This window comes from Emys orbicularis, chromosome 3 (assembly GCF_028017835.1).
Source record: "Emys orbicularis isolate rEmyOrb1 chromosome 3, rEmyOrb1.hap1, whole genome shotgun sequence".
NCBI lineage: Eukaryota > Metazoa > Chordata > Testudines > Emydidae > Emys > Emys orbicularis.
Genome location: NC_088685.1, coordinates 64,614,694 through 64,639,590, shown reverse-complemented (window position 1 = coordinate 64,639,590; position 24,897 = coordinate 64,614,694). Strand labels below are relative to the sequence as shown.

The following is a 24,897-nucleotide window of genomic DNA, read 5'->3' as shown; positions in this document are numbered from 1 at the left end:
TTAAACTGGTGACCCAAATCCCATCTGCAACTCAGACTGTCCCTGGAGCCTTCTGCTTCTCAGGAGGGTGAGCCGAGCAGGAAATTTTCTGATTTCCTTGCAAGGTCTCCAAAAGGAGGGCTGCAGGCCCTCAAACTGAGCCCAGACTAGCTATAGGAGATCCCCAGCACAGTTGGTCCCCTCTGCACTGCCGGCACCGACAGCTCCGAAGCATGGTACCTGGGAGATACATGGGTCTTCCGGTGCAGACACTGCTTATTAGCCTAGGGACCTTGAAGGGCACAGGATCTGAAGCTGCAACACCGCCTGTAAAGGCAAGAACGCAGACCATACCATCTCTGTGAAAGTGGTACCGGTGCGAAAACACTCAGTACTGACTGTGAGGGTAAGATCTCTGCCAGTTTCCTCAGTACTGGCGATTTAGCACAGACAAGCCCTGATGGTACTGACCACTGTAGTACCGCAGGCGTTGAGTTTTTTCAGAGCTCTCTTGATGGCTGAGACTCCAGAGTCCCCGTTACTCGGGACTGGAGCCCCAATACCGAGCACATCTCGATCCCTGGGATCACCACTGGCACCGGGGCATTCACTTCCAGTCTCCTTGTCGCCTCTACCACTTTCCAGCAAGGTTTCACATAGTGACCAGGATGATATCCTCTCACTACCCTCACATCATGGCCCATCTCTACCCCAACCAGGGCGCCTCTAGTCACACACTCAGTTGGAGGCTCAACTTTCTTGGTATGACCACCTGTGGGTACTGCCGCCAATGCCCTTCCCCTCTGCCCCAGTGGCCATTCTGGGATTCGTGGGCAGCCTACAGGCACTATGCTTGTCGGGCACCTAGTGTCTCCTACCGAGAGTCAGTAAGACGGTCTCCTTCAGTTTCTGTGTCCAGAGCTCCAGAACCTCGAGAGGAAACTTTTGGGGACCAGGAGGCCAGACTAGAAAAAGAGGTTACACCACCAACCAATATCTCCTCCTCCTCCTCCTCTTCTCCGGACGAGGTGGTGATACTCCCTCCACCTTCCATGGCACGTGATTTTAAGCTCTTTCAGGATCTCACAAAAAGGGTGGCAGACACACTGCAGATTCCCCTAGAGGAGGTTCCCCCTAGCAACTACAAGTTGCTAGATATATTGCACACGTCTTTCTCATTGAGAATTATCCTCCCTATTAACAAGGCGCTTCTGGGTCCTGCTAAGGTCATTTGGCAAACACCAGCTTCTAATATGCCAGCATGCAAAAGGGCAGATAAAAAGTATTATGTGCCTCCAAGAATGTCTCATTTCACACCCGCCACCTAATTCCATCATGATAGATGCTGTGAATTCCCATGGCCGACAGCATCATACTAAAGCCACCCTTTATGACAGAGACTGGAAAAGAATTGATTTATTTGATAGGAAGGCATACTCCATGGCGACTTTGCAATTCAACATTGTGAATTACTAGGCCTTAATGGCGAAGTATGACCTCATGAACTTCGCCAAATGTAATGCATTTATTGACTGTTTGCCAGACGCATAACAGGAACAGTTTCAGAACATCATACATGAGGAACAGTTAGTGGCAAGAACGGCACTCCAGACCACACTAGATGATGTGGATACAGCGGTCCACTCGCTATCGATGGGGGTGCATTTGGAATTGTGGTTACGTCTCTCAGGACTGCCAGAAGAGGTACAGATGACAGTTGAAGGCCTCTATTTTGAGGGCTTTAAACTGTTTCCATGCAAGACCAAGGGCCAGCCACCGAGGGCGGCCTGCTAAAGAGGGCACCGTGGGCATGGTTTGCCTGAGTCCCACCTGGCCTGCCGAGAGCCAACTGGGCTCACGGAGGCAGCAGGCAGGCAGGTGAGCAGCAGTGTCTGGAGAGGGCTGAGGGACCCGAGCTGCAGGGGGCAGTTGGACAACTACCAGCCAGGTGACTCTCTGGAGCAGGTGTGCCCATCCTCCCCCCTGCTCCACTGCTGCTCCTGTTCTCTCCTTCTCCCCCCACTCCCCCGTTCCTCCCCCAGAGCTACCCCTGGCCATGCTGTGCCGGGGGGGGGGGAAGGCTGATGTTGGGGTGTCCTTTCCCTCCACCCATGTACCCCGGTCTCCACTGAGCTGGGGTGACAGGACGGGGAATCCTGTGGGTGCTGCTGCCTTTCTGGATCCGGAGCTGCTGGCAGCTGCCTGTGTTCATACAATCCTTCAGGTTCCTGATCGTGAGTCTTTTCTTAAAGAGACAGTGCACTCATACTCAGGCGCACACACACAATCCCCCCCAACACACACAACACCAGTGCTCCCTGCATCCAGGTCAGTTTCCCCACATGGGTGTAGGAGGGGGATGCAGGGGTTAGGGGCGAAAGGGGCACAGTGTAGGGGTTAGGGGCTCAGGAGGAGGGCAGGGTTTGGGATGCAGGACGGGGCAGGGGTTAGGGTGAAGGGGACACAGTGTAGGGGTGCAGGGGATACAAGTGAAGGGTGTAGGGATTAGGGGCGCAGGAGGGGAGTGCAGGCATTAGGGGCGCAGGGGGGGCACAGTGCAGGGGTTGGAGTGAAGGGAGATCAGGGAAGGGCCCGGATGACTGGAAAAAGGCTAATGTAGTGCCCATCTTTAAAAAAGGGAAGAAGGAGGATCCGGGGAACTACAGACCAGTCAGCCTCACCTCAGTCCCTGGAAAAATCATGGAGCAGGTCCTTAAGGAATCAATTCTAAAGCACTTAGAGGAGAGGAAAGTGATCAGGAAGAGTCAGCATGGATTCACCAAGGGCAAGTCATGCCTGACTAACCTAATTGCCTTCTCTCAGGAGATAACTGGGTCTGTGGATGAGGGGAAAGCAGTGGATGTGTTATTCCTTGACTTTAGCAAAGCTTTTGATACAGTCTCCCACAGTATTCTTGCCAGCAAGTTAAAGAAGTATGGGCTGGATGAATGGTCTACAAGGTGGATAGAAAGCTGGCTAGATCGTTGGGCTCAACAGGTACTGATCAACGGCTCCATGTCTAGTTGGCAGCTGGTTTCAAGCAGAGTGCCCCAAGGGTCGGTCCTGGGGCCGGTTTTGTTCAATATCTTCATTAATGATCTGGAGGATGGCGTGGACTGCACTCTCAGCAAGTTTGCAGATGACACTAAACTGGGAGGAGTGGTAGATACGCTGGAGGGTAGGGATCGGATACAGAGGGACCTAGACAAATTAGAGGATTGGGCCAAAAGAAACCTGATGAGGTTCAACAAGGACAAGTGCAGAGTCCTGCACTTAGGACAGAAGAATCCCATGCACTGTTACAGACTAGGGACCGAATGGCTAGGAAGCAGATCTGCAGAAAAGGACCTAGGGGTTACAGTGGACGAGAAGCTGGATATGAGTCAACAGTGTGCTCTTGTTGCCAAGAAAGCTAACGGCATTTTGGGCTGTATAAGTAGGGGCATTGCCAGCAGATCGAGCGACGTGATCATTCCCCTCTATTCGACATGGGTGAGGCCTCATCTGGAGTACTGTGTCCAGTTTTGGGCCCCACACTACAAGAAGGATGTGGAAAAATTGGAAAGAGTCCAGCGGAGGGCAATAAAAATGATTAGGGGGCTAGAGCACATGACTTATGAGGAGAGGCTGAGGGAACTGGGATTGTTTAGTCTGCAGAAGAGAAGAATGAGGGGGGATTTGATAGCTGCTTTCAACTTCCTGAAAGGGGGTTCCAAAGAGGATGGATCTAGACTGTTCTCAGTGGTACCAGATGACAGAACAAGGAGTAATGGTCTCAAGTTGCAGTGGGGGAGATTTAGGTTGGATATTAGGAAAAACTTCTTCACTAGGAGGGTGGTGAAGCACTGGAATGGGTTATCTAGGGAGGTGGTGGAATCTCCTTCCTTAGAGGTTTTTAAGGTCAGGCTTGACAAAGCCCTGGCTGGGATGATTTAGTTGGGAATTGGTCCTGCTTTGAGCAGGGGGTTGGAGTAGATGACCTCCTGAGGTCCATTCCAACCCTGATGTTCTATGACTCTATAATTCTATGAGAGCCTGGGGAGCTCATTGGGGGCCAGGGGCAATGGGGTGGGGGGCACCACACCCGCAGGGGCACCAAAATGCAAGTTTGCCCAGGGTTCCATTTTCCCTAAGGCTGGCCCTGACAAGACCGACACATCACTTCACACTCTTAAGGACTCCAGGGCCATACTACGCTTGCTAGGGATCTATACATGGGACAGAAAAGGAAATTCAGTCTTCAATCGTCCCATACATCCCGACCACCCCAGTATTCACCACTGGAGCATTACTATGAGCCACAGAGAAAGAGATCTAAGATTCAGAGACTTAAACCATCAGCCCCTCAATCCTCGACATCCCAGACCTAGACTTGAAACACCAGTTCTGATGTGTTGGATGAGGCCCTGAGAGACCACTCTCCACAATATAAGCTGCAACCTACACACCTTTCACATCCCTTTGGATGCTGCCTTGCTCCTTTCCCCAAAATTGGGAAAGCATAGCTTCAGACAGATGGGTCTTAGAGATGATCTCTAGCTGGTATTCTATTCACTTCACCTCCCTCCCTCTTCCGCACCCTCCCTGTCCCTCTTCAGGAACCTTTCTCACATAGATCACCTGGTAAGCCTAGGAGCTATAGAATCCATTCTTGTGCATCTCAGAGGCTTACGCTTTTATTGCTGATATTTCCTGGTACCCAAGAAAAGTGGAGGATGGAGATGCATCCTAGATCTGAGAGCATTGAACAAATACGCTAAGGCACAAAAGTTCAAGATGGTCCCACTAGCAGCAATTATCCCATCTCTAGAGCAGGGGAGTTGTTTCTCGGTCCTTGAGCTCCAGGATGCCGACTTCCATATATCAATCCAGCCATCCCACAGATGATTCTTCAGGTGTACCTTCGATCAGGACCATTACCAGTACAGAGTACTTCTCTTCGGTCTCAGCTGCACTCAGAGTATTCTCCAAAATCCTCTCCGTAGTAGCAGCTCATCTGCGTACCCCGAGGATCATGATTTACCTTTACTTGGATGACTGTCTCCTCAGAGCCGACTGCTTCGAAGATGCCCTATGGGCCATCCAATTGACTGCGGACGTACACTTGCATTTGGGCTTGCAAATCAATGCTCAAAAATCGACCTTGACTCCAGTATAGCGCTTGGAGTTCATAGGGGCTGATCTCGACTCAGTACAAATGAGAGCACTCCTCCCACAACACAGATTTCACACTCTGACCACTCTCATAGACACAGTTCAAGCCAGCCCACAGATTCCAATCAGATATTGCCTCAGACTTCTCGGGCACATGGCGGAATGCATGTTTATGAGCTCTTATTACAGACTACACATGAGGTGCCTACAGGTATGGCTTAGGTCTGTCTACACATCAAACAGAGACAGATTAGACAAACCTCTGTTTATGCCCTCCAGGATCAAACACTCCATGGAATAGTAGAAAGACCCTATGAATGTCTATGTAACCCTTCCTCCCCCCCCAACATTGCTTCTCACAACAGATGCATCCCTAATAGGTTGGAGTCTGAACAACCGTAAGGTTCAGGGCAAATGGTCCCTCATGGAGTCGACTCTCCGTATCAACATCTTAGAAGTAAGAGCGGTCAGTAATGTTAGTGCTCATGTACTTCCACTAATCAGGGGCACTCTCACAAAAGTCATGACAGACAACATAGCGTGCATGTTTTATATCATCACGGGGGCGCCAGATCATCCTCCCTGTGCACAGACGCACTAAAACTATGGAATTGGTGCATTCGCCACAATGTCCTCATATCAGCCACTTACCTGCCAGGAGTACAGAATATAACAGTGGACTGTCTCAGCCGCATGTTCTCATATGACCACGAATGGGAAATGAACGCAACAGTATTCCGCTGCATAGTCTATCACTGGGGAACCCCAATGATAGACTTGTTCGGTACTTACCTGAACAGGAAATGCCCACTCTATTTTTCCAGAGCCGGCCTTGGAAAACACTCATTAGAGGACGCTTTCCTTCTTCCATGGGACACAGGCCTCCTATATGCCTTCCCTCGTTACCTCTGCTGCTGAAGGTCCTGATAAAAATAAAGAAGGAGAAAGCAAAAGTTGTACCGATTGCTCCCACCTGGCTGTATCTATACCTGACACAGCTAGTGACATGTCCTCCAATCTCTCTTTAGCCCATTCCTCATGTCCTTTCACAGAACAATGGACAAACCCTCCATCTCAGTCTATGAATCCTGTGGCCCAAGGCTTGGCTCCTTCATTATTCCACCAGATAGAGAACTGCTGCTCCGAGGAGGTATAATAAGTGTTCTTGCACAGTAGAAAATCAGCTACCCGTCGCATTTACCTGCAAAAAAAATGGAAAAGGTTCCAGGTTTGGTGTAATTCCAAACAAATTACCTCAATATCTTCCTCCCTCCCCATCTTGCTGGACTACATACTAGGCTTCAAGAGGTCAGGACTGTCTTTTGGGTCACTCAGAGTACATCTTGCGGCCATAATGGCTTTCCACCAGCAGATAGAGGGGTACTTGGTTTTCGCCCATCTAACGACAAAGAGATTTCTCAAGGGCATAGGAAACCTCTTTCCCCAACCCAGACACCCCTCTCTAACATGGGACCTGAATCAAGCAGCCTGACTAGACTGCTCTTTGAACCTATTGCCACCTGTTCCTTATGCAGCTGTCAATGAAGACAGCATTCCTGGTAGCCATCACCGTGGCGCGAAGAATAGGAGAAATAGTGGCATTAATGGCACACCCCTCCTTCACAATTTCCTTTAAAGACAGGGTTGCTCTCAGACCACACCCAAAGTTCATCCCTAAGGTGACCATGTCTTTCACATGAACTAGCTCATTCATGTTCCTACCTTTTAACCAAAGCCTCACCATGATAACAGGTAGGCTATATTACCTATACGCTGGATGTTAGGAGATCCTTGGCCTTTTATTTGGCTAAGACAAAGGCCTTTAGGAAATCTCCTAAGCGCTTCCTCTCAGTTGCGGAATGGTCAAAAGGTGCAGGAATATCATCCCAGAGACTCTCCAAATGGGTCTTCAACTGAATTAACTACTGCTGTCATACTTGTTCTTTGTTACCTCTGCCTGGAATCCCTAGGCATTCCATGAGATCACTTTCCAGATTTGTTGCGTCCATTAAAAATGTCCCCATTTCAGAATTCTGCAGGACAGCAACTTGGGCGTGTGCTCATACTTTCGCAGAACACTATGTGGTTACTAGAGACTCTGCTTCCGATACCATGTTTGGCTTCACAGTATTGTCATCCATAAGGGACTCAATTCTGAAGCCCCAACCCTCTATCAGGGATACTGCTCAGAAGTCACCTACAGTGGAGCACTCATAGGGACACTACTCAAAGAAGAACCATCGTTACTGCACAAAGTGAGTAACTTCCTCTTATTAAGTTTGAAAAATTTAGTTAAAGCCAAAAGGAATTGCATAAAAGAAATGCATAATTTCTGATATAAGAAAATATTGTTTAAATAAAAACTTAAAATATCAGCACTTCAGTTTTCATGTTTGAAATACAAATACTTAAAGTAGTTTTTTAAAAATCCAAAAAGTTCACTTGTAGCTGAAACCTACATTCTCATAGTTTTTTCTTAGATATATATATATCTGAAATAAAAATGTAAACTTTTGTTTAACTGCTCTTCGGTATCGCGGTATAAACACTTAAGACCACATGCAGAACAATGCAAGTACACAGTCTCCTGTGTGTAGTGCAGCCAGTCACGTAGGAATGGATGTTTTCATAGATTCTAGGACTGGAAGGGACCTCGAGAGGTCATCGAGTCCAGTCCCCTGCCCGCATGGCAGGACCAAATACTGTCTAGACCATCCCTGATAGACATTTATCTAACCTACTCTTAAATATCTCCAGAGATGGAGATTCCACAACCTCCCTAGGCAATTTATTCCAGTGTTTAACCACCCTGACAGTTAGGAACTTTTTCCTAATGTCCAACCTAGACCTCCCTTGCTGCAGTTTAAGCCCATTGCTTCTTGTTCTATCCTTAGAGGCTAAGGTGAACAAGTTTTCTCCCTCCTCCTTATGACACCCTTTTAGATACCTGAAAACTGCTATCATGTCCCCTCTCAGTCTTCTCTTTTCCAAACTAAACAAACCCAATTCTTTCAGCCTTCCTTCATAGGTCATGTTCTCAAGACCTTTAATCATTCTTGTTGCTCTTCTCTGGACCCTTTCCAATTTCTCCACATCTTTCTTGAAATGCGGTGCCCAGAACTGGACACAATACTCCAGCTGAGGCCTAACCAGAGCAGAGTAGAGCGGAAGAATGACTTCTCGTGTCTTGCTCACAACACACCTGTTAATACATCCCAGAATCATGTTTGCTTTTTTTGCAACAGCATCACACTGTTGACTCATATTTAGCTTGTGGTCCACTATAACCCCTAGATCCCTTTCTGCTGTACTCCTTCCTAGACAGTCTCTTCCTGTGTATAGTACAGATTGTAGCTGGTCGCTAGTCATATTTGCTGTATACTAATTTAATATAGGTAATGTTGCTGCTGTGAATAATATTTAGCTGTTTATAGTACTTTATCTGTAGATTTCAAAGCATTTTATAAAGGAAGGTAGGTATTCTTACCCACATTTTACAAATTGGAAAATTAAGGCACAGAGATGAAGTGGAAGAGCTGGGAATAGTTTTTTTTAACTCCCAGTAAAGTGTCCTAGCCACTGGGTGATGCTGACTCTCGTTAAGAAAAATACAAATTGTACTGTGAAAAGCAACTTAACTGTAACTGGACAATAGTTATCCAGAAGAGGTGTTTCTAGTGCAGTACTGCAGGGACCTTCTGTTATTGGCCCAATGCTATTCAATACCTTTATCAATGATTTGTAAGAAAATATAAAATCATTGCTGGTAAAGTTTGCAATTGACATAAAAATTGGAGTGGTAAATAATGATGGGGATAGGTCAGTTATACAGACTGACTTGGATCACTTCTTAAAGTGGGTTCTTTTGAATAGGTGTTTTAACACTGACTGCAATGTTATGCATCTAGGAACAAAGTATGACGGTCATGTTTGTAAGGTGGTGGTGGGGTCTATATCCTGAAAAGCAGTGACAGTGAAAAGGAGTTAGGGGTAATGGCATATAATCAATTTAACATGAACTCTTATTTCGAGGCTTTAGCTAAGAGGGTAAAAGCAATTCTTGGATGCAAAAGCACAAGGATATTTAGTAGCGGTAGGGAGGGGGGTTGTTATGTGTGGATGGTATTATTGATACCATTACTGGAATACCATGTCTGATTCCATTGTCCACACTTCAAAAAAGATGTTGAAAAATTATGTTCAGAAAAGAACTAGGAGCCTAGATAACGAGCAAGAGGAATTGGAATGGCTCATTTTTAGCATTAATTCATTCTAATTGGTATTACTGAAACTTGGTGGGATGATTTGCATATTTGGAATATTAAAATAAATGTTTATAACCTATTTAGGAAGTGGGCAAAAGGGAAGGAGGAGTTGCAGGGAGTTGCACCCTGTGAAAGTTGGCATTACCTGTTTCCGAGTCACTAATATCTCAGAAGAAAATGATGGGTTCTCCCGTCGGCATAGGTAATTCACATCCCCAAGAGGCGGGAGCTAGGTTGACCGAAGAATTCTTCCATTGACCTAGTGCTGTCTACACCGGGGGTTAGGTTGGTATAGCTACATATCTCGGAGATGTGGATTTTTCACGCCCCTGAGAGATGTAACTATGCCAATGCAAGTTTCTAGTGTAGACCAAGCCTCAGAGCGTTACAGCTAAGTACAAAGTGGAACAGATTGTTTAGCATAAGAATTTCAAGGGACCATTTAAGCTAAGTGGCCTGTTAACCCCTCTCCAGTCACGTGAGGGTGGGGGGCAGGAGGCAGGTTTAGTGAGTTATAGATTGTTGTAATAAGTTATAAATCCATCTCAGTCCATGACTTTTAGACTACGTTTATGCTATCACTTTTGTCGATATAACTTATGTTACTCAGGGGTGTGAAAGCGACATAAGTTACACCGACAGAAGCACTGGTGTGGACAGCACTATGTTGGCGGGAGATGCTCTCCCGCTTACATAGCTACTGCCATTCATTGGGGGTGGTTTAATAATGTCGACGTGAGAGTTCTCTCCCATTGGCATAGAGCGGCTACACGGGAAATCTTACAGTAGCGCAGCTGCAGCAGTACAGCTGTGCCGCTGTAAGGTCTCTAGTGTAGACATGGCCTTAGTGTCTAGCAGAGTTATGAATTTAAGCTCCCAGGTTCATCTTTTGAAGGTGTTGTGCAGGTTTCCTTTTGAGGATGAGGACTGAGAGTTCAGACATAGTGATCACTTTCTGAAAAGTGTTCACCCACAGGTGAGAGGGCGTTTTTGTCTTTTATCGTTTTTCTGTGTGAATTCATTCGAGAGAGTACTGATTGTCTGTCTGATTTTACCCACATAGATGTTGTTGGGGCATTTAGTGCACTGGATGAGGTACACCATGTTGATAGGCATGTGTTGGATCCTGGGATCTTGAGAGATGTGTGGAGCGTGTTAAGCATCGCAGCAGTGGAGATATGTCTACAGATTTTGCATCTGTTGTTCTGGTGCCTCTTTCAGTTGGTGTGTCCTGGTTTTTGGGGATTTTGCTTCTGCTGATGGGCTTGGTGAGGTTGGGAGGTTTGTTTGAATGCCAGAAGAGGGGGTTCGGGAAAATTTCTTGCAGGATGTGGTCCCCATCGAATATGGGTTATAATTGTTTGATACCCCATGTGGGTTCCACTGTGTGGTAGTAGGGGACAACTAAAGGTGTGCAGTCAAAGGGGTTTTTATTTCGGTCCTGAAGCAGGTTCTGTCGAGGTATTTGCGTGGCCCATTCTAATGATGTGATTTACTTTTCTGGTTGAGTGTCCTTGTTTGGTTAAGGCAGTTTTAAGTGCGTTAAGGTGTGTGTCCTGGCCTTTCTCCTTGGAGCATATTCTGTAGTATTTGGCTGTCTGGCTATAGATAGCCGATTACTTGGTATGTTTACGGTGGTTATTGGATCTGTGAAGGTAGGTGTGGTGATTGGATTTCTTATATATAGTTGTCTGGAGGGTTCCATGGTTGAAGCTGATTGTGGTGTGCAGGAAGTTGATGCTAGTGATAATGATAACTGGGAATCATTTGGGGCATCTAATAAAGTATTCTTAAAGGCCCCAATTCCACAACTGAGGAAGGAGGCCATACTGGTTAAAAAATTGACTTGGTTTAAAGGGGAAGTGAAGGCAGCTATAAATAATTAAAAAATAATGTATAAGAAATGGAAGTTGGGGAAGTTGATAGTAATGAATAAGGATACAATTTTGTCCTGGAGGTCACGGATTATACTTCTCATTCCACTAGTATTTCAGGAGGATGTTAAACAGCAGCTACTAAAGTTAGATTTTTTTTTTTTTTAATTAGCAGGCCCAGATAATTTGCATCCAAGAGTTTTAAAAGAGCTGTCTGAGGAGCTCTCTGGACCGTTAATGTTGATTTTTGGAATACTGGGGAAGTTCCAGAAGACTGGAAGAAAGCTAACATGCCATTTTTTAAAAAGGGTAAACGGGATGACCTGGGTAATCATATATAGGCCTGTCGTTCTGATATTGAGCTCAGGCAAGATAATGGAGTGGCTGATACAGGACTTGATTAGTAAAGAATTAAAGGAGGGTAACTAATGCAAATCAGCATGAGTTAATAAGAAATATATCCTGTCTAGCTAGATATCTCTCTTTGGTGAGCTTATAAATGTGGTTGATAAAGGTATTAGTGTTGACCGATGTTGATAAATTGGAGAGGGTTCAGAGAAGAGCCAGGAGAATGGTAAAAGGTTTGGAAAATATGCCTTATAGAGATTGAGCTCTTTGAGTATGTTTAGTTTGACAATCTATAAGTATCTACCTCTGGAACAAATATTTAATGATGGGATCTTTAGTCTAACTTAGCAGAGAAAGGTATAACATGATTCAATGACTGGAAGCTGAAGTTAGAGAAATTCAGACTGGAAATGGAGTGTAAATTTTTAACAGGGAGGGCAATTAACAATTGGAATAATTTAGCAAGGGTGGATTCTCCAACACGGACAGTTTTTAAATCCAGATTGGATGTTTTTCTAAAAAAAATGCTATAGGGTTTATTTTGGGGAAGTTCTGTGGCCTGTTTACAGGAAGTCAGAGTAGATAATCAAAATGGTCCCTTTTGTCCTTGGAATCTATGACTCTGAATGATTAGAGGTTTGGAAAACATGCCTATGGGCTTGGCTACACTTGCGAGTTAGAACGCATTAAAGCAGCCCCTGGTGCCCTAACTCAACGACCTGTCCACACTGGCAAGGCACTTAGAGCACTCTGACTCCGTGGCTAGAGTGCTCCTGGTAATCCACCTTGGCGAGAAGCATAACGCTTGGTGTACCTCAGGTGAAATGCCCGGGCGTCAGTGTGAACGAGGTGTTGCATTACTGCGCTCTGATTGGCCTCGGGAAATGTCCCATAATCCCCTTAACTCAAGTGGCCACTCTTGTCATCGTTTTGGAATCGCTGCAGGAATGCGGATATCAAAGCAGACCATTACTGTGGAATGCTGTGTGCGTGTGAGAAAGAGAGAGAGGTGTGGGGGAGGGGGGGATCTGTTGCTGTCTGAACTTACAAGACAGCATGCTGACATGCTCTCAGCCCCCCACAAACCCACTCTCTCTCTCCCCACATACACACAACACACTCCCTGTCACACTCCACCCCCCCCATTTGAAAAGCACGTTGCAGCCACTTGCATGCTTGGATAGCTACCACAATGCACTGCTCTCTGTGGCCGCTGCAAGTGCCACAAATGTGGCCACACCAGTGCGCTTGCAGCTGTCAGTGTGGACAGACTGCAGCGCTTTCCCTACTGAGCTCTACGAAGGCTGGTTTAACTCAAAGCACTCTACATTTGCAAGTGTAGCCATGCCCTAATAGTGAGAAACTTAAAAAGCTCAGTTTATTTAAGATTAAGAGGTGACTTGGTCATCGTCTCTAAGTACCTCCGTGGAAGAGATTTCTGATAGTGGATGGCTCTTTAGTCTAGCGGAAAGGCATAATAAAATGCAATGGTTGGAAGATGAATTTAGGCAAATTCATACTAGAAATAAAGTGCAAATTTTTAATAGGGAGGTTAAGTAACTATTGGATCAATTTCCCTGGGGATGTGGTGAATCCTCCATCGCTTGAAGTTCTTATATAAAGACTGAATATCTTTCTAAAAGATATGCATGCTATAGCTCAAACTGAAGTTATAGATTTGATCCAGAAATTATTGGATGAGGCTGTTTGTCCTGGTTTTTCTTCTGCAGGAGGTCATACTAGATGATCAAAGTAGTCCCTTGTGGCCTTAAAATTTGTGAAATTAACTTGGCATTCTGTTGAGAGCCAATGTAATGCTCAGAACACAAGGATGTTGTGTGCTGGGCAACTGGTATTGTTTAGGATGACAGCTGATACATTTTGGATCAGCTGAAATATTTTTTGTTTGTGTCTTTATGTAATCATTCTAAAGTATAGAATTGCAGTAACTTAGCCTGGAAATCAGACTAGCATAGATCGCCGTGGTCTGATCATCACTGGGAAAGTAGGGGGCACCACCTGCTTGCCAGTTTCAGGTGGAAATTTGTTATTTATTTGAGCGAAACAGCTTGGGAGTACTAAAATTCTCTCTGTATTGATAGACTGCCTCAGCAGTGGATGATGAAATGACTGTGGCTGGCTCTTTAAAATGTTTTCCTTTCCCCACCAAGGTAACCTCAGCTTTATTTTCATCTGCTTGCTGATCTTGGCCAGACATTGATATAGTTGGGTCATAGCACTACCAGCAGTGGAAGTGAGAGAGACATAAAACTGATTGACATTTGACACTATATTATCTCACTAGGTTCTCCAGTAGCTTCATACAGATATTGAACAGGATGGATGTAGGAATAGAGCTCTGAGGGACTCCACAGATGAGCAGATTGGTATGAGGGAAGTTGCCCATTGTGTGAGGGCCAAAAGGAAGGATTTCATCTGGCTCAGTACTTTCCTGGTGTCCCTCATCAATGAACAAGTGGTCATCCATTTTCATGACTAATGAAACTTCCATTCCATGTTCTAAACCAGGGGTAGGCACACTTTGGTCCGGGGGCCACATCTGGCCCTTCAGACGTTTTAATCCAGCCCTCGAGCTCCCGCTGGGGAGCGGGATCTGGGGCTTGCCCTGCTCCACGTGTGCTGTGGCTCCGCACGGCTCCCGGAAGCAGTAGCATGTCCCCCCTCAGGCTCCTACACGTATGGGCATCCAGGGGGCTCTGCACGTTGTCCCCACCCCAAGCGCTGCCCCCGCAGCTCCCATTGGCCGGGAACTGCGGCCAATGGGAGCGCAGGGGCAGCGCCTGTGGATGGGGCAGCACACAGAGCCGCTTGGCTGCACCTCTGCGTACGAGCGAGAGTGGGGACATTCTGCTGCTTCCAGGAGCTGCTTGAGGTAAGCCCCTCCCGGAGCCTGCACCCCTGACACCCTCCCGTGCCCCAACCCTGGTGCCCTTCCTGCACTCCCCAACCCCTCATTCCCAGCCCCACCCCAGAGCCCGCACACCCAGCTGCACGGCCGCCCCCCTCCCCCCCCCCCCCCCCCACAACCCAGTGCTCCAGCCCGGAGCTCCCTCCTGCACCTTGAACTCCTCATTTCTGGTCCCACCCCAGAGCCCGCACACCCAGCTGGAACCCTCCCCCCATCCTGCACACCAACCCCATATTTTGTGTGCATTCATGGCCCACTATACAATTTCCATACCCAGATGTGGCCCTTGAGCCAAAAAGTTTGCCCACCATTGTCCTAAACTGAAACCTGATGCCCGAGATGCCCAGTATCTTGGTGGTGGATACTTCCATTCGAATGGTGCTCTTTTGCCTGTGTAGTCCTCTGTGTTCTGCTGTGTAGATGATAAGAGGTATTACATTAAAAGCATATGCTTTGTATTTTTCATGTTTGTAAAATAATGATCTGACTTACATCTTTTTGTTCTGTAAAACTGTTATAAACTCCTGAGTATCCTTATAAGTTACATGTAATTATAAAGTGAGTTGGTTTTTTGGTGGTCTTATGCTTTTCTGCTAAATTGCACCGCTGTTTCTTACTTTCTGACTACTAAATTGCACCGTCTGTTTCTAAGCATATTGACAGCTGAGAATCTCCCTGCAAACAAAAAGTTTTACAGTAAACATTTTGGTTTTTCGCTATTGATGGATTTGGTATGATTTCACTAGAAACTATTTACCAGCCAGACCTCTAGATAGTTAACCTTTTAGTCCAATCAAATTAAAATCTTTCATTTTAAATGGATCAAGGTTTTTATGTAATGCAACTTTGTATCATAGCTGATCTAGAAATGGGAAGTCCTGGATTCTTTTGCTTTAATCTACATATTGATTTCATTATGCTTAGTGTAGGATGAATTGTTAAAAGCGGAAGCTGGGTTTTTTCCACTTACAGGGCTAGAGGCACTCTGGGTTCTGTTGTTCTAAACTAGAGTTAACTTGCCAAAAGGAGGCAAAATTGACACACAACAGCTTTGCATGGAGGTCCACTGGTTCTGCGCAACCTAAAAAGTGAAAGACCTGGCAGAGAGGTCTAGCTGGTGTGGCTGGGGGTTCAGCTACTCCAATAAGCAACTTGAATTAGTGGGACTCCAATGGATCCCTAGTCAAGTTTAAAGCTGCCTCTCCTTGGCAAGTGTGGGCAGTGGAAACACCATCTCTCTTCACGGGGCAAATTTTGCCATTAAAAAAAACAACAACAACAACTCTGCTCCCACAATCCTGCAGGCTCTGCTGGGGCAGTGAGGTGTAGCCTGTGCTGGCCAGAATGAATTTGGCTAATAAATGAATTAAATTCTTAACCAGGACTGTCCCTATAATGTGAGTAAACATTACCAAAATGTCTAATGTGTTTATGTGCAATTGAAAACATGAAAGAAAATCAGAGGCCGAATAAACTATAATCTGCATTATCACAATTTCACTGTGAATAAAATACATTGCTTCCCTTTGCCTCTGCAACATAAAGGTTCTAAACACAAATTAGAACTATTTGGTTAGCGTTAACCTGGGTGTATGTATGTCAAGTTTCATTCTTGCTAAACCTGAGTTTATTGTGGGGGTAAGTGATCTAAATATCACTATGCTGAGCTTTATTTACAATCTTTTTATTTTTCTTGGAGGTTCTTGATCTAGCACTACTGACTTGTAACGAGAATCAAAACAGCAAACAAGGAGCAAACTTCTTTCCTCCTCACAAACTTTTTTGCATTTTAAAAGGATTGTTTACAAAGCTTCACTAGTCAAAATTAGAATTCACCTTAAGCAGAAGAGAACTAGACTCATGCCAAACTTGTATGTAACCATTTGATTATTTTTCCTTTTGTATCTTCGAAAAGCAGAACGTAGATTTATTAGCATATGATGGAAGCACTAGACAAGATCTGAAGTATTTTTGCCCTATGTTTTTTTCCCCATTAAGTGTGCTATGGATTTTGATTAAACTATGTGTTATAAAATTGGAGAATGATTGCAAAAGTTGCACATGCTGTAAGTGGTCAAATACTGTGTGTAACTTTCCTTTTTTTGATATGCAGCTTAGCTGTAGTACAAAATATAATCACTGTTACTATATTTTCCTTTGGTAGCTGAAACCCTTTTTTCAAGAAAACTAAATGGAAAATACAGACTTGAACAACTTGTTCCAACTGCTGTGTATCAACATATGAAAATGCACAAACGAATCCTAGGACACTTATCTTCTGTATACTGTGTAACTTTTGATCGGACTGGCAGACGGATATTTACCGTAAGTACAAATTCCTTATTTTCATACTGCTGTTTTAAATATAGCTCAGAACATATGGTCAAAATAACCACTGTTCTCAAGAATCCTAAACTGTACTCATTTTATGTACTAAGAGCAGATAAGTGATAACTAAATGCATGACTTGTTGACTTTGACATTTAAAGTAGATTTCTTTAAAGAGAATACTACTGAATATCTGTCTTGACAATCACACTTTTTTTGGAGACATACATACAGGTTTTCCACAGCTACATTTAGGAGGTAATTTGTTATAAGTAAATTTTGGTTGTTTTAATAAATGGTAAATTTTGGTTGCCCCCCACTTTTCCCCCTAAATTTTCCTATATAGCATACACATAGGAAAAGTAATTGAACAGTGGTATAGATTAATAAAGAATTTAGAGGGTGTTATAATTATTGTCAATTGACAAGGGTTTATGGAAATAGATTCTGTCAAACTAATTAGATTTTTTTTTTAATGTAATTATAAATTTGGCTGATAAAGGTAATAGTGGTAATGTGATATATTTAAACTTCTGTAAGGCATGACATTTTAATTTAAGAAACTGGAAGGATACAAAATCAACATGGCACATTAAATGGATTAAAAAGTGGCTAACTGATGGGTCTCAATGTAATCAGGGAATATTGAGCAAGCATGTTTCAAATGTCCCACAAGGATTGATTTTTGGCTCTATGCTGTTTAATACTTTTGTCAGTGAGCTGGAAGAAAACATACCTGATAAAGATTGCAGATTCATTGGGGGAGAGGTCAATAATGGAAAAAATAATTAGCTGACACAGCGATCTGGATCGCTAGGTAAACTGGCCACAGGCAAACAATATGCATGTCAGTACCGTCAAATGTAATGTCATACATCTAGGAACAAAGAATATAGGTCAGAGAGGATGAGGGACTCCTTTTGGGGCAGCCCTTTTGGGAAGCGCAATGACACTGAAAAAGACTTGAGGGTCATGGTGCATAATCAGCTGAATCCTAGCCTGCAGTGTGATGCTGTGGCTAAAAGGGCTAATGCAGACCTTGGAATATCGAATAGAAGGGAAGTTTATTTTGCCCCTATGTTTGGAATACTGTGTCCAGTTCTGGAGTCAACACTTCAAGAAGGATGTTGATAAATTGGAGAGGATTCAGAGAAGATCCATGAGAATGATTGAAGGATTAGAAAACATGCTTTATAGTGATAGCCATCTCTTTGACGCCTAAACAAATTGAGTTCCTTGAGTCTAATATTGACTTGATCAGTCTGTAAGTACCTGTGTGGAGAACAGAATTTGATAAGGGATATAGGTATAGGCAGACAAAGGTATAAAAAGATCAAATAACTGCAAGTTGAAGCTAGACAAATTCAGACCAGAAATAAGGCATGCCTTTTTAAATATCGACAACAATTAATCATTGGAAAACTTTATTAAAGATTGTGGTGGATTCTCCATCTCCATTCTCCAAATTTTTAAATCAATGTTGGATGCTTTTCTAAAAGATATATGTTCTAGTTCAAATGGGAGTTCAGGGAAGTTTTTGGATCTGTGCTAGTCTGGAGGTCAGACTAGATGATCACAATGGTCCCTTCTGGCCTTAGAATTTACCTCCCAATCTGAAACAGCTTGATATTAGTCTGTGAAACTCTGGCGCTTGCTTACATGCCAGGTATTGTGGCAATACAAGCAGAGGGATAGTGCAGTGCTCCTGCTTTATCTATTGCAATCTTAGCTTCTAAAACTTTTTGGTTTAAAAGCAATGAACATTATCTTTTCACTCCATACTTCCTTAGGGGATGAAAGTTTCCAGGTTTCTGACGAAGCTTCTGTTTATTTTGCTCACCTGTCAGCTTCTTGGCAGAGCAGGCAAAATGGAGAATCACTTGGTCTGTCTTCAGCTTGCTCTGTTGATGAGCAGGCTCTGTCAGCAACCACAGAAGCGGAGTTCTTTCGCAGTTGCTCCCACCCTCCAGCCCATGCCCTGGATAGGGGAAGAAGCTCAGTCTGGATGACTTGTTCTTCACATGCCACTCAGCAGGCTCAGTCCTTACTGATTATCAGTTCTTTAGAGGCAAGTCCCTAAATCCTCCCATGCTGGTTTAGACTAAACCCCCTCAGGGTTGGTTTAGACTAAATGTAAAACAAGATTAAAGACAAAAGGAGATAGGAACTCACTTAAAATCGTGTATAAAGGATAGAGTTAGAAATGGTTACAAGCAAATAAAAGTGAAAAATGCTTTCTAGAGGCTGACTTAACAAAACAAGTACAAAACAGTTTTTGTTCAAGATAGTTTGCTTACCAGTCCAGCTTCCAGCAAGATGGCTTGACCACTCTTCTGGTTAGGATCTCCCATAAAGTCCAAAGTGCTGGGTTCCTTTGTCGTCTTAAGTGAAAGATAACGTAGGGTTCTTTGCTCCTCTCTTTTACAGTCTAGTGCACCTTTGAAATCGATTCTTTCGAATATTATTCAGCAAGGTAAAGGGGACATGGAGTCTGGTGGTGAAGGAGACTCCATGCTGGTTTCTTCCCCTGCTGATATTTGTAGGAAACAGAGCAATCTGCATTTTAGCAGTCTCCTCTCCCTGCTGTGATGAGGAGTGGTTATCTCTTCACCTTGTTGCTTTGATTACTTTCTGTGTAAACTGCATTCCCATTGTCTCTTAATGTACCTTGGAAATATCTGGCAGAACCACATTCCTTTATCTAGGTGGGGTAATTTTAGCTCTGCTGGGCAGATATATTTTAATGACATAATTTCCAGTATGTTTAACTTTGAATTTGTCCTCTGTACATACACCACATAGTAATATTAATAATCAGTATGTTGTTAGCTTTCTATTGATATCTTACATGACACCTTTTAGATACAAATTATGACCTTAGTGAGTTAAGTTTCAGCTGGCCTGACCAGTTCAGTGTATCTCATTACCTGGTATCATTGAGTCTCTTGCATTGGGATGCTGCTAGGGTCACACCCTCCATCTTCCAAAGATGAAGCCTCAGACTCTTTCAGGGATTTATCACTACATTTTCTCTCCAAGTACATATTGGATGAAGAAGAACAGTGGGGCTCAAAACATAATGCCCTGCAGCCCATGGTCCAAAGAGCACCTCAGTTAATAAGAGGCAATTCTCCTGCATAGGGTGACCAGATAGCAAGTGTAAAAAATTGGGATGGGGTGGGGGGGTAATAGGTGCCTATATAAGAAAAAGCCTATAAAATCGGGACATCTGGTCACCCTACTCCTGCAGCAACCATCTTTTTGCCAGAAGGCAAAATTAAAACACACAGACCAGAAAACACAAGGAGAAAAACACCAATTACACAAGAATCCTCATCTTCACTGAGCTCTAGCTTTTCTCCTGATGAAGGGGACTTGGTGCTTTGGATTATGTTATCCTTGACTCTGAGAAGCAGGAGGCATTCTTTTCCCCCAGGCTTGTTTGGAATCATGAAGGGCAAATATCTTATTCAAAACCAAAAGAGTATCTACCATTGCCCTTCATTCCTTCTTTGAGGAAATTGCTGATGAAGGGAAGAGGCTTATTGTCAAATTTTAAAATTCTGCAGGGTCTTAGAGCCAAAGATTCTCTCTTCACACTCCTCAAGGACAATTATAGCAACAATTTCCCTAGTAGCAGATGTCATCATTTCTGGTGAGAATGTCATTTTCCCAAAAAAACTGAACAGACAGTAGACAGAAACTGCCTTTAGAAGGAACTTCAAAACACCTTTTGGAAGCCCTAGGACCTCACTGGCAACCAAGTGCTCTGCTAATCGCAGTATTCTGCTGTGACAACCTGAAAAACTTTGACTATCAGACCATGGTCAATTCAAGTCTATATCAAATAAATTGCCCCTAGAAATGGCACTGTTGGAAGACAGATCCATGGATTTAAACCCTAGAGGGTGAATGATAATTCAGAAGAAATCCTCTGTGTCTTACAATAGTCTGGCGAATCTTGTTCTGGGAGAAGCTGTAATAAGTGGTGTCTAACAACACTGATAAGCCAGAATCTTTCCTCTTCACACGAGTAAAGCTCAAAGTGCTAGAGTGGTATGATGTGACTGCTGCTTATTACACTAAAAACTGTCTCACTGTTGTGTTCTACCTCAGCCTATCTGTATTCAACTGTAGTCTCTCATCTTATTACTTGGGGCATAAGCTTACAATAAACTGTGTGGGGTGGGGTACATGGTACACCTAGTACAGTGGGAGCTCTGATCCTTTATTGGGGCTCCTAGATGTTACTGCAGTAGTAATAATTAGGGCCCTATCAAATTCACAGCCATGAAAAACGCGTCATGGATCGTGAAATCTGGTCTCCCCCCGTGAAATCTGGTCTTTGGTATGCTTTTACCCTATACTATACAGATTTCACGAGGGAGACCAGTGTTTCTCAAATTGGGGGTCCTGACCCAAAAGGGAGTTGCAGGTGGGTCACAAGGTTATTTTAGGGGGTCATGGTATTGCCACCCTTACTTCTCCGCTGACTTCAGGGCTGGGCGGCCAGAGAGGGGCGGCTGTTGGCCGGGCGCCCAGCTCTGAAGGCAGCACCCTGCCAGCAGCAGTAGCAGCACAGAAGTAAGGGTGGCAATTCCATACCATGCCATCCTTTACTTCTGTGCTGCTGCTGGCGGTGGCTCTGCTTTCAGAGCTGGGCCTCCCGGTCAGCAGCCCCCGCTCTCCAGGTGCTCGGCTCTGAAGGCAGCACCACTACCAGCAGCAGCACGGAAGTATCGCAACCTCCCCTACAATAACCTTGCGATGCCACACACCCCACACACACACCCACCCACCCCCCTCTACCTTCTTTTTGGGTCAGGACCCTGACAATGACAACACTGTAAAATTTCAGATTTAAATAACTGAAATCATGAATTTACAATTTAAAAAATCCTATGACCATGAAATTGATCAAAATGGACCGTGAATTTGGTAGGGCCCTACTAATGATAGAACCCCCTTGAAGAGCAGAAGCTCCTTTTCCTACCCTGAAGCTAAGTTTCAGAAGCATCTCAGCTTTCACTCAGTGTGCAAGGACTTGGGGACTAGAACCTGGGTCGTCAGAGTTTGGGGCGGCTGATATTTCCACAGTGCCACTGGAAGGCCACATAGAGTCATAGCCAGGGAGCACTGTTGAGAATTGGTGCCACAGAACTACTGCCCAAGAGATTCAGAGTGACAGTACCCTGTGGCCCTCTGATTGACCAAGTGCCTGTACTCAACGACACAGACTTCAGCTTGCTGCAATGCCAGACTTCGCCTTGTCTCCTGATCTCCGTTCTCTGACTCTAGCCTGACTCTGACCCTGACTCTTGTTTATGGGATTAGACTTTGAGATTGCTCCAATTCTTGCCCAGCGACTCCCATCCCTGCTGGACAGACCTCAGTCCAGCTGTGAGTGCTAGGCCAGACCACCTACACCCTGGTCCCTTACACAGTATCTTTGTTTCGGGTCTACATTACGTTTTGGGTAAGCCCAGACTTATTAGGATCAGTCCCTACCATCAGCATAATGACAACTGTGTCTATTCTAAACCTGAAATAGGCCTATCAGGCCACTTACATACATGGAGACAATCTGAGAGATGGGTGGGTCATGAAGATAATGCAGGACACTATTCTCTGGAGTTTCAGGTCTTCCTACATCCTGTCCTTCATCCCCTTTCCTACCTTGAGAGACTCTGATAAACATCAGATATTTATAAAAGAAATCTTATACCTCTTCGAGATAGGAACAGTAAACTGTCCCTCAAAATCAAAGGTGCTCAGGGCCCTACTTCATATTCTTCACAGTAAGAAAAAATAACAAATTATTTGGGGTTTTTTAGACACAACAGGGCTGAATGGTCTCGATGGAAACCAGTCAGTCAGTCAGTCAGGTCTTGGAGACCTTTCAACAAAATGTGTATGTCAGAAACTTATCTGCATATTCCTCTTTGGGGCCATTATTAGCAATTTCTTAATTTGTCTATGGACGAATTCTTGTCTTTTGGTCTGTCTTTTGCCCCTAGTAAAAACTGTCAGATTGAGGAATCTGGGGACTCATCTGTAACCATTCTTAGCAAACTTATAATAGTCACATCCTTGAGAACCTGACAATAAGCAACTTGAAGATCTTCTTCATGCTCCAGGGATACAGATTTGTGATAAATGTAAAGAGCTCCTTGATCCCTTCTCAGATGATCACTGATAGGGGATTCAAGGTAGAGAAAAAGGACTAGAATCTGTGATGTAGGAAAAGATCAACAAGACACAAACACTGGTCCCCATGATGTTGCAGAACCAAGAGTTTTCCATCCATCTTTACATGCAGTTTTCCTTGGTTTTCTAGTAGCATACAGAGAGATTGCACATGAGGTTCAGAGATTTCTGTTATGAGCTGGAAACCATTCCTGCCAAGAGATGCAAGGAAAAGTAGATAGTATTTAGAATGATACAGACTTGATGTTGGTGGAAACAGGAAATACCACGTTATGGTATGATCCTATAACAATTCAGACCCCACAAATCTTGACAATGCCAGCACTGTAATAAATGCAGGTTTATCCAAGTTCTTGTGTCAGCAACCAGATGGTATAGGTTCTTCTCTGATAACACATCTGTTCAGATCAGTAGTTTGACCTATCTTTGCAATTTGAGACCTGCCACAAGCTTATGTAGTCCATCCATTCAAATGGAAGGCATCAAATCTCCTATCTGTTACTCTCTATAAAGACATGCTTTCTGTTCACAATTGCCTTAGAGAGAAGAGTGTCTGAAATCTGTGCTCTTAGAAGGTAGAAATCTGACTGCATAATTCACAAGGACATAGTGGTTCTCCTTTAAGTGGCCTCTGCATAATTACTCATGAGTTGGGCTGACTGGTAAAGCTTTGATGGTGGAACCTTAGCTAGCAGTGCCCTTTTCAGTGCTCATGCACCCTCTCCTGCCCTTCCCTTCACTATTCCTGAACGTTCTAGGGGCAATGCTATAAAAAGGGATATGGTGCTCCAGCCACTGCAATTCATTTCATTTCAACCCCCCCACAGCCACTGACTAGGAACCTTTTTGGACTTCTTGTCTCGATCCTTCATAGATTGAGTGCCAACTTTTTAATACTTCCAGATTTAGTTAGTTTTTGTATTAGATGGTTCCTGGTATCCTGTTCTGTGGGAAAACATGTATATGGTGGATCTGAAGATCATGGTTTATGCATTGTGCTTGCTACCCCACAGTCTTCTCGATGTCTGATGCACCCATAGGATGCCTTGCCTACCTTGAAAAAGGTCATTCTCTTTCCAGGTGTGCTGTATTTGTAGCACATTTACTCTAAAAGCAAGGAAAAAACAGCAAAATAGACTGCAGGTCATACTTCTTCAGGAGGCATTCCAGATCGATCAAAGCAGCTGATTCTGAAATATCACACGCACCAACCTCGGCTTCCACCATGTCTATAAAGAAGATTAAACAGAAGCATCACAAGATGTGGAAGTGCCTTCTGCATCATCTCCATTAGAGGATGCTTTTGTCTACCAAGAATTATTAGAGAGAATGCTGACTACTCTTAAGTTGCCAACTTCTTCCATAAAGGACACTTCCCATCTAGTATTTGCCATCTTGGGTTCTTATTCTTGCAGTAAAGTTGCTTTGCTTTTATTGGATTGACTTAAAACCTGCAAAACTCATTTGGATGAATCCAACCGCTGTCCAGGCAGTATCAAAAAGGTGGACAAATTTATACCATCTTCCTCAAATAGGATTTTCATATTTTCACACCCATCCTGCCCCAAATTCTCTACTGGTAGAAGGAGCTATCCAGAAATCAAAGGGAGCATGGACAAGGATGGGAAGAAGATTGAAATATTAGGAGGGAAATCTTTTTTTCTCCATTCTAGTATTAAGGATAGCAAACTATCAAACCTTAATGGCTTGCTACCAGTACCATCTGCGAGGGAAAAAAATCTTCAATCTCCCAGACGATCCAAGATAGTTGGCCTGTGCCATCATTGGAGAAAGCCAGCCAAGTAGAAAGGCA

At 44.2% G+C, this 24,897-nt stretch overlaps 1 protein-coding gene and 1 long non-coding RNA gene across 3 annotated transcripts in view; one reads left to right on the top strand and one right to left on the bottom strand.

Annotated features, from left to right (window-relative positions):
- Positions 1-24,897, bottom strand: part of LOC135876850 (uncharacterized) — a 1,011,314-nt gene that overhangs the window by 348,258 nt on the left and 638,159 nt on the right. The gene's annotated exons all lie outside the window — the stretch shown is intronic.
- Positions 1-24,897, top strand: part of PHIP (pleckstrin homology domain interacting protein) — a 342,291-nt gene that overhangs the window by 42,678 nt on the left and 274,716 nt on the right. The window contains exon 7 of the mRNA XM_065402211.1: positions 16,714-16,874. Coding sequence (XP_065258283.1) covers positions 16,714-16,874 — 161 coding nt within the window. The remainder of the gene's footprint in view (positions 1-16,713; positions 16,875-24,897) is intronic.